Source organism: Bombus bifarius, unplaced genomic scaffold, assembly GCF_011952205.1.
Source record: "Bombus bifarius isolate JDL3187 unplaced genomic scaffold, Bbif_JDL3187 scf7180000008060_frag, whole genome shotgun sequence".
NCBI classification, from domain to species: Eukaryota; Metazoa; Arthropoda; class Insecta; order Hymenoptera; family Apidae; genus Bombus; species Bombus bifarius.
The window spans coordinates 1-10,431 of NW_022884424.1; the positions used below are offsets into that span (position 1 = coordinate 1).

The 10,431-nt window shown below is 43.8% G+C and overlaps 1 protein-coding gene across 1 annotated transcript; it reads right to left on the minus strand.

Annotated features, from left to right (window-relative positions):
* Nucleotides 1–234: 234 nt before the first annotated feature.
* LOC117208304 (carcinine transporter-like) lies at nt 235–9,402 on the minus strand. Its single transcript, XM_033449364.1, has 6 exons — nt 9,148–9,402; nt 4,512–4,722; nt 3,431–3,689; nt 2,505–2,697; nt 1,738–1,956; nt 235–493 (listed from the first exon to the last, which is right to left on the minus strand). Exons 2-6 carry the CDS (start codon nt 4,644–4,646, stop codon nt 250–252), a joined length of 1,050 nt encoding a protein of 349 aa, XP_033305255.1. The 5' UTR covers nt 4,647–4,722; nt 9,148–9,402; the 3' UTR covers nt 235–249.
* Between the last annotated feature and the right edge of the window lie 1,029 nt (nt 9,403–10,431).

The window sequence follows — 10,431 nt, forward strand, 5'->3', positions numbered from 1 at the left end:
AAATAAATGTCAATCGTTAATGGAATAGGATTTAAAGGCGAAAAAGAAAACATTATTCTTGCATCAAGCACGAGCTTTCATTTCTCAATCTCCCAAAGCTTTCGCTGGAGAAGCTTCAGAAAAGCGCTTTTTAAAACGACCGTCGATCGATAAAACCGGATTTTTTCTATAAAATTCACCCCCGCTTTCTCACTGCTATTCACACGTTCCTGCTATTTTATTGAATAATATCGATTGACAAGTCATTTATTAAGAAATAAAAAAAGAAAAAATGTTACCAGAGGGGGTAGCGATGGCAACGAAGGAGAAAATGCCACAGAGGAACATCGATGCGAAACCCATCCATCGTCTGCCCCATCTGTCGAGGAAAAGGGCGAGTAGAACAGCGGCCGGAAGTTCCGTGAGGGACGCTAAAGAGAACGACGTGAAAACGTCGGGGTCCAGAAGTTTCATGTTCCAAACGTGGCCGTCGAACACCCACACCATCAGCAACCTAGAAAAAAATCAGCCGAGTCATACATAAATCACGCTGGACTTCAAGATCGTTTATTAATCCTTCGCATACTCGTTCCCTCGCGTTTGACGTTTACCGATGCTAATTATATACTTAAGCAGGTTCTTAATGACCCACATAAAATGCCCCATATACTCTCTTAATGTTCATTCGAGTAATTTGTATCTAGTTTATGGTAATTTGTGTCTATTTTAATACTGGTTTTATAAAGACAGGGAAGTAGCGTCGAGGCTGATTGGTAACTTGGTTGAATTAACGGTATAATATAATTGGAATATCGTGAGGCTGAGAGTTAAGAACATATTCTTAGTTAATTTTATTTTAGGAAATGCAGGAAGATTCAGAATTATCGTAGTATTAAAAACAAAGAAAATATAAGAAACGTAAAGGAAGTATAAAATCGAATACCTTTCCTATCTACAGGGTGGTTGGCAACTGGTGATACAAGCGGAAAGCGGGTGTTGTACGCGAAAAAAGAAGTCGAAAATATATGTCGGGTTATGGTTAGAATTTTGTAACAACTCTTCACGTGAATTAGCCATTGTTTCACAAAGCCGAGATTATATTTACACGTATATACAGAACTATCACAAAGCTTAACAAATAATGAGTCTAATGAATAATAAGTTTAACGAATGATAAAATTAGTGAATAATAAATTGTATGAATAATAAGTTTAATGAACACTATTAACAATGTCTTTGGGTTCAAACGAATCCACAGTCAACGGGATAACTCTTCACTAAACGTAAACTAATCTTAGGCGCAAAATACGATTGTTGAAAATGCTCGATGTATCACTCTCCAAAGCAATCACACGAATGCCAGCCTCGTGGAATTTTTCTCGCTGTACGATTGCATTTGTTTTCTATACCCGTTTGGGAGCATCGAGAAGGTTCCAAACGCCGTTGCTAGGCAGTTTCTGCTTGAAGTTTGATTATTAATACAACGTCTTCTTCTTCTACAGAACCTAACAACCTAACCCCAACCTAACCCCAACCTAACCCCAATCTTCGACTTCTTTTTTCGCGTAGAATCACCCCCTTTCCGCTTGTACCATCAGTTACCAACCACCCTGTATATCTTTTCGTATATGATTATAAATTTCTCTGGCGTCTTAGTTTTTTCTAAAATAATATTGTAATCATTGCTGAGAATTTACAAGTAAAAAGTTCTAGCTGTGTAGTTTGTTCGATTGATGTTTCGATTGAAGGTTAACTTACCAATAAATGATGAGCATGATAGTGATACGACCAAGTCGTGGCAGCTTGAAGAGATGTAGGACAGTGTATTGATTATGCGATTGATCCTTCTCATTCATCGCCTTGCAACTTTTCTCAAATTCGTCGAATATTTCTTGCTTCACCTCTTTACCGTTCACTTTAGCGAAGTTTTTCAGCATCTCGATCGCTTTGTCCACCCTGCCACTGGTTATGTACCAACTACGGAAGTATATGAAATACGCAAACGTTATAAAAGCCTGTAAGAAATTTTCAAAATCATCACTTTCACCAACCTTTTGTATCGACAAACTTTTTGTGCAAATTTGAATAGAGCTGTCTAGTTACGCATCAATCATTTATTTTGTACAGCTAAAAATGTGATGGCTTATCGAGAGAAAGATGTTGACCTTGAGATGTTTTATTATGTTTTATTTACGAGACAGAGGAATCGATGTAATAACCGATCCCAAGATAGTATGTATTGCTGGATAAAATATTACCCAATTTAATTCAGCTATAATTTTGGAATTTTTATGGTCCGGTCTCAAAGGACTTTTGATGTTTTAAGAGAAACTTTAACGTAAAAGAAATTTCTTATATTTCTTTGAGGATTATTTTTAAAGAATTTTCCGATGATACGAAGATACAAAAATAATCCAAAGGACGAGGTAAGATTAAATGTCTACTATACTATCGTATACTAATTTACTTACGAAATTTCTTTATATTATATTTTTATAATGAAAAAGAAATTGGAATTAAACTACCGTGCACTTTCAGGAACAATCCATGGTCCTACAAACGCAACCACCATAGGACACGCGGTGACCATGCTGAGGATCCTCCAATTTGAGATCCAATATGCGATCCAAGGCAAAAGACTCGAGGCTGCCGCGAAATAAAGTCCAAACGACATGTTCGCTACCAGAGTTCGATATTTCGGACCGACATATTCGATCACTGAAAGAATAATTCGTGATATCGTTATTGTATTACATCGTTATAGAAATCTTCCCAAATGTTTCGTCAATTTCGTTTCTTCATTTGATACAATAATATTGTTTCCTTATTTCCTTTAGGTTTGTCCTTTCTTCGTTTTTTACCAATCTAATTTCAAATATTCAGACTTATTTGTAGATTTTATAAATCATTAACATCGACAATGTAAGATCGTTTTGAATTAAAAAGAATTTTAAAAGGAACACTGCTTTCATCTCAATATCGAACGGAGAGTGCCTCAGTAATCGTGGTATAACCGAAGATTATTCTCCATAGGGAAATAGGTCACTCGAAAGATACAATTTCATACCAGAAAAGTATACAGAATTAAGTATCCTGTCGTTTAAAATAAAATATCTTAAAGTATCCCTAGACACATGTAATTTTAATACCAAACTAGATATACAATTACACAACAAATTTCAAATTACGAGATATAATTCCAAAATATAAAGTTTCAGCAAAATCATTTACCATTAAATATCTTAAAATTGATATCGTAAAATTCGAATAAAAATTTGACTTAAGAAAAAACAAACCGACATAGGGCAATAAACATTTATTCAAACAGGTCATAAATAGTTAATCGTTACGTAAAACGGGACCGATACCGGTGCCTCATTATTAGGTCATAAATTATAGTTTTCCTATTCTCAACAGCTTTTTCTCTCTTATAATTTTCTCGATGACTCACCGATAATGAAAAGCACGTTGAAGCAGTTATCGAACGAGGTACCGACGACTAATCTCGCCAGACAGAAGCTCCAGAAGCTGTTGCAAAACGCAGTGCCGACAGACGCGATGAAACCAACCGCGTTACACGCAACCAACGCCGGAATTCTGCCACAATGGTCGGCTATGTAACCAAATATTAAGCCTCCAAGAATGCTGCCGACGAAGAAGGCCGATTGTGCTGCTGAGCCGAGGAATGCGTGGTCGCATACCCATTCCAGCTGAAACAGAAAAGGGGGATGCTTTACGATTGCGGCTAGTTATGAAAAAACACCGCGTGGTTGGAAAATCGATAGAAGGTGAAGAGAATAAGGAAGACGACGAAAGGACGAGTAATAAATTCCGTAGTTTTTTAATATCATCAGAATTGAGAACCTGAGTCGTAGGTTAGTTAATTGTAGTCTTTTGGTAATATTTTTAGTAATAAAATAGTAGAGGTAGTTTGCATAATTCTTGGATATGATTAGAGAATTTGTCATAGTGGAAGGAATATAAATTTGTTAAGTAGAAGATAGTATCTCCCGATTTAAGTAGAACTTTTTTAGTGATAAAATAGCAGAAATAGAAATTAGAAATAATAATAATAACAATAAATATTCGATAAAAATGTCTTGAGTCGTAAGAAGTTACCAAGTGCGTATTTATACGTTCAATTCGAAATATCTGTCTATTGTACAGTTGTAACTTTCACTTTTCGATTTATGCGATATTATATAAACGGATTCATGTTCGTGATTTAATACGCCGAGACGTACAAATAATTAAGGATGACAAGGTTAATTTTATGTTCCGCTATAAACGAGCTCTGTTAAGATGCAAACAGCATAACAAGTAATTACACCTACGTCTAAGTTCGTGCAACCAACAAGGACTTCTTTTATAATGACTGCATTATATGCTATCGTCAGCAGCTTTACGAAAGACCGTAAATATTTATAGAACGACGGTTCCAACAGTTTTAATTTAAATAAAAATTTGTTAATCGGTGTCGAAAGTTTGAAGTTACTTTATATAAAGAATATAATTTTCTCTTGTGATTTTACCTCGACAGCTATAGATTTGTATGGTATCATCGTGTGATTAAAGGTCCATCCATATTGGCATGGTTTTATTGGCCAGGATGGGTCTGCCTCTCTGATACCACTCTCCAATATGTCGGTATAGTTCACATTGTACATGTTACATCACGAAAACGAAGTCGCACCTTCCGCCAGCAATTCCTCGCTCGACGCTGGAGGGATCGATAGTGCAATCCTACATAAAACAAGAATACGTTACATTAACGATGATGAAATTTGCAAGAAGTATTTTTAAGAATACTAATTTTCCTTTGATTTTCTTATCTTTTTTTAAATAACCAAGGAAAAATGACAGCAAATGGTAGAGAGAGAGAGAAATTGGAAAAATAAGATGAAAATTCTACTCAAAAGTGCGTAGTTTTTAATCCTAATCTTAAATTAGTCCAATTCCTTGAAACTTAATTCGAATCCTATTTAAATAAAAAAAGTGACAAAAGTAATATACATAACAATATAAAAATCTATAATAATTTCTCTAATAAAGAATAACGACGATATCAGTAACAGTAATAACACATTATCTTTAATAGTGTTTACATTTTTGCATTTTTAAATTTTCTGTAAAAATAAAATTCGCATAAAAATCCGCGGCCTACTTATTATTTATAAATCTGCTGTTTCAAAAAAAAAAAAAAAAAAATCAAAAATGGGAAAGGTGAAAGAATAAAGTAACAGGAAAACAAAAGCACAAAATACAAAAGAGGAAAAGAGACAATGACCGTAAAAATAGGAACAAAGGCAAGAGCTGGAAGGACGATCGTCCCGTATCTGTTGCACTCCGAGGCATTCGAATTGTGTTGGGATTTAATTACCGATCGCTGCACGTATCGGTGAGTCTATTTCCAGACAAATAAACGGTACGCGGGGAGATTCGAGAAATTGTGCGAAACGAAAAAAAATTTCCTAGCCGATCAGTTCGCGGAACACGTAATGAGAACAGCCACAACGGCGGACATAGGAGCCGAACTGATTCGCCGGGCCGCCGAGGTGGCCAAGGCTGCCGAGGCACCCCGCGGCCACAAGGGCACGCAGGGGAAAACCCTGAAGGAGGCGGCGAGAACGGACCCTGTCACCGACGCACTCGCTATAGCGCAAGGACGCATAGCAACACTGGAGGCGTCGGTAGAGGCACTCCGAAAAGAGCCGGCCTCGCGCCCCACCGCGGATGAGAGCAGCTACAGGGCGCGTCTCGCTGCAGTCGAGCACCAAGTAGAGGAGATGAGATCCTTGCTGCACCGACTGGAGGAACAACTGCAGGGAACAGAAAAAGGAGAAGGAAAGGAGGTCGCCCCTGCCACGAACACGAGAGGGATGGAGCCTGGAGCCCCAAGCGCCTCAGCGCCCAAGGGAGGCCGATAGGCTGTCACCGAATGGCAGACCGTCGGAAGGAAAAGAAGAGGAAAGAAGAAGGAGGCAGGGAAGAAGCAGCCGGCGAAGCTGATCCCCGAGACAGGGGCGGAGAACCAGAGGAAAACTCCGGAGAGTGGATTGGAGAACGCACGAAGAGGGGGAGGCAGGGGGCCCCTCCCGCGCGCACCGCGAACGTCAGCGGTAACAATCACCCTGACGGACAAATCGAGCCAATCCTACGCGGAGGTGCTGGCTGCGGCCAAGGACAGTGTCTCCCTGACCGAGCTCGGCATCAACACGATGAGGATGCGGAAGACCATCACCGGAGGTGTCATCTTAGAGGTCCCTGAGGACCAGGAAAGGGAGAAGGCCGCAGCGCTCGCAGCACCGTCCTGCTCCATAAAGAGGGCCGACCGACGACCTCGCCGTCAGCGTACCGGCCGATATGCCTGCTGGACGAGGTCGGCTAACTACTCGAGAGAGTAGTCGCCGCCCGCTTGGAACGACACATAGCGGGCCAAGTGCCAGGTTTGCACGAAAGCCAGTACGGCTTCCGGAAGGGGCGCTCGACGATTGACGCGGTCAGACGCGTACGAGCGATTGCGGAGGACATGGTCTCCCGGAAAGGCGTGGCGCTGGCGGTTTCCCTGGACATCGTCAACGCGTTCAACACCATGCCATGGGACAGGATAGCGACGGCCCTGGAGCACTTCGAGGTTCCCAGCTACCTCGTCCGATTGATCCGAGCCTACCTCGACGACAGGTGGGTGTGTTACACCAGTAAGGAAGGAGAGGAAAAGCGATCCGTCGAGCGTGGCGTCCCGCAGGGCTCGGTGCTGGGCCCTATACTATGGAACGTTGTGTACGACGAGGTACTACGATGTCCGCTACCCCCAGGCGCGGCCATAGTATGCTATGCGGACGACACCCTAATCCTGGTCGAGGGTCGTGGCTGGCACGAGACGCTGCGCATTGGCGGAATCGCAACGGCCTGTGCGATCCGTGCCGTGAACGAACTGGGCCTGAGAGTCTCCCCTGCGAAGTCGGAGGCCACCTGGTTCTTTGACAGGAAGAGGCGAGGGACACCACGGCCTATGCATAAACATGGCAGGTAAAACCGTCCGGGTGGGATCACAGATGAAGTATCTGGGACTCACCATCGACAGCCAGTGGACGTTCGAGCCGCACTTCGACTCACTGATCCCGAAGGTGTCAGCGGCTGCCAATGCCCTGTGCGGCCTACTACCGAACATCGGCGGGGCCGGAGACGCGGTGCGCCGACTTTACGAGGGCGTCGTTCGGTCACGAGTGATGTACGACGACCTGATGGCAAGCCGTCGCAGCATTCTGCTCCTGAGAAGGCTGCACAGAGTGACCGCCATCAGAATCATTAGGGGATACCGGACGGTGTCTCACGCGTCGACGTCCACCCTAGCCGCGTCCCCCCCGTGGGAGCTGCGGGCGCTGGCGCTCAAAAAGAGATACACCCGCCGGAGAGAATGGCACCCGGGAGAAGACCCCACCGAGCAGGCGGCTCCAAACGACACAGGAACCGCCGAGGAGGACACATGGAACCTGTGGCGATCCCAACTGATCAACGGGAGAAGCGAACACCGAGGCGCGGATGCGGTCCTACCAAACTGGGAGGCATGGAGAAGCCGCCACGGCCTCCCACTCACATTCAGGATGAATGTACTCACCGGACACGGCGTGTTCGGCGAGTTCCTGAAGAGAATAAGGCGAGAGACGACAGACATCTGCCACCACTGCGGAGAGGGCAGGGACACAGCGCAGCACACCCTGGAGCTCTGTCCGGCGTGGGAGCTGCCCCGCTACACCCTGAGGCACGCCATAGGAGAAACGTTGACCCCCTCAGCAATTGTGGAAGCGATGTTGAGAGGGTCACAGGAATACGAGGCCGTCCGCCTCTTCTGCGAGCGAGTTATGCTCGCGAAGGAGCGAGCGGAAAGGGAGAGAAAAAAAACTCTCACCCCTGCAGGATAAGACGATGGAGAAGGATGGCAGTCAGACGACCCAGAGCCGCCCCGCCACCACCCCAACGGACTACGACCAGAAGAAGTGACAGCGCTAGGGACAACGACCTCCCCCTAACGCCTACTCAATAGCCGGCTCGAACAAGAGAACGCGAGAAGGGGATGCAACTGAAGTTAATTCATAAGAGGTTCCTGGAGCACCCCTGTCACGCGCATAAGATGGTCATCGTGGAGTTTTAGTCGGTAGGAGTCCGACACTACTCTGCTGTTACGCGATTATTGCAGCAGCGGAGTGTCCATGAGGATTTCTCCACGTACAAAAAAAAAAAAAAAAAAAAGTTCGCGGAACACGTGAACGTCTAGAACCTGCCGGAGGTCGTCGACCAAACTGGTTTCCGGCGGGCCCCCGGAACGCTAAGAAACCGTCGATCTACAAAGCGATAGTTTCGCCTTGGCCAGGGTGATTCAATGGAAAACAAGCGTAACGAACGATTTTCCTCGTTGACGCATCGCAGAAAACCAGATCTCGCGTGCGTCGTCAAGAATGGTAACACGATTCGTTGGAATCGTGCCATTCAGACTTCCTATCCTTTCACCGGTAATTCCTTACGTTCTTGAAATAGAACACGTGAAAAAGACGTTGATAATAGTATAACTATGGAATCGCGATTTCCAACTATTTTTATCTCGTCGCAAACTGGTTACAGGTATCTCTCCCACTCCCGTACGACACGATATTTACATATGCATTTACATATACAACGCGATACCTGGGTTTTCCTGATTCAATAAACACAGTTGTTTCGTGCAAGTTATCAGATATTATATTGTGGTTTTAAAGAAACAAATTGTCGCGATGCGATACGTTATCACAGCTGAGAAAATGGAAATCTCCGTGCAAGTGGAAGATTCTGTCGTCGAGAATATTTATTGCGACCTGCATGGAAAACAAACAGGCTTTCGAGAAGCCTGGTTTAAACTACGTGCACGTGACTTGAACAGATATGTACATATGCATATAAATTGTCTCCTATAGAAGGTGGTTAATTCTAGACATCGAAAGGAACGTCTTTAATGAAAACATGTATTGATTTGTTATACGATCAACATGATTATTGACCATTTCGATCTGCCCGAGCTGAAAATGTCTATCGCGTAACAGGGTAAATTCGAACATAAAGAAACTATGTAGGATCGTTCGTTACGTATAACTCAATAATTCAAATAAGACAAATTGCACATAAAGTGTCACTTACTTTTGTTTGTCTGTGAGGTTCCATCGTTCGAGTTCCGGAACGGTACACCAGTGTTCAGCTGGCAATAGCGTGATGAAGAACTGCGTGAAGTAGAGGAACGCGTAGACGAAGGTGAAGGGCAGGAGCATGATGAAAAGGAACCATTGGTAGCGGCTGGCCTCGCCAACGTACGGTAGTATGTCGTCGAAGGTTTCGATCTTCGGACGTTCGCCCTCCTCGGCTTTTACGGACTCCACCATGACTGTCATTATCTCGATATCTGCGAATCAATGATCCTCGATCACCTACTTAACTCGAATTACACGTTACGAGGAAACTAAGTTCAAGGTGAATGGGGTATTATTAGGTCGTCGAATAAATTCGTGTTGCAATGCGTTCATACCTTTTTATGTGTTTTACGAATACAGATCGATAAACGATCAAGGTGATCGATCTTATGATATACAGTGGCTCACGGAAGTACTCGAACACTTTCATATCACGAAACGTTCTATAATTTCGTTAGCACTCTAACGAGATACGATTATCGAGATTATAATAGTAAAATTTGGAATCAATCTGAGATTGTATATTGAAGATATATATACATGAGACAATGTATATATATGTAATATCGTGATGTAATATGTTTACAAAACGTGGACAATAGAGATGTTAATGAGACAGAAAAGACGATTGTGGCTTAACTTGAACTATTCATACCAAACGTACAGAACACAGCGCAATCCACACTCTCTCGGCAACGCCACTCGCAACCTCCGTCTCCGCTCGACTCGCACTCGGCTTCTCGACTCGCACTCTCGTTCTCGACTCGCGCTCTGCTTTTCGACTCGCACTCTGTTTCTCGACTAACTGTTGTCGCATTCCATTGCCCTTTTCCTAGGCCCACCGCACACGTGTTCTGCAGACGCTCGTGGCCAGGGTCACGTAGGTCTTTTCCACGAAACTATGCACTTGAAAAGACCGATGACACATTGATGGGCCCGACGGCGCCTCGGCTCTCGCGACACTGTTCATAGTTCGTCCGATATTTCCCAGGCCTTTCGTCCACGATACTACATTCGGCCATCCTGCAATAACATCTGCCCTCAGATGTTGCCTTCTATCCCGCTGTCATCAGATGCGCCACTTTCGGCATTTAGGACCCAAGGTTTCATAAAATCGAGGTGTGCACGGGTCCTTCCTCAGGTACTGCTTCGCACGCTTTCTTCTTTTCTTGTAATTTCGCAGGTTCCCTTCTAGCTTACCTATGTTTCGTTCGGTTAGGCTACAGTCAAGGCAGTT

Bases quoted from the DNA above. Each gene is read 5' to 3' on its own strand.
- LOC117208304 (XM_033449364.1), bottom strand. From the start codon at position 4,646: ATGTACAATGTGAACTATACCGACATATTGGAGAGTGGTATCAGAGAG. The intron at 3,690-4,511 runs GTAAAATCACAA...TTTCTGTTTCAG, and splicing joins ACAAATCTATAGCTGTCGAG to CTGGAATGGGTATGCGACCA. The intron at 494-1,737 runs GTAAGTTAACCT...ATTTTTTTCTAG, and splicing joins ATCATGCTCATCATTTATTG to GTTGCTGATGGTGTGGGTGT.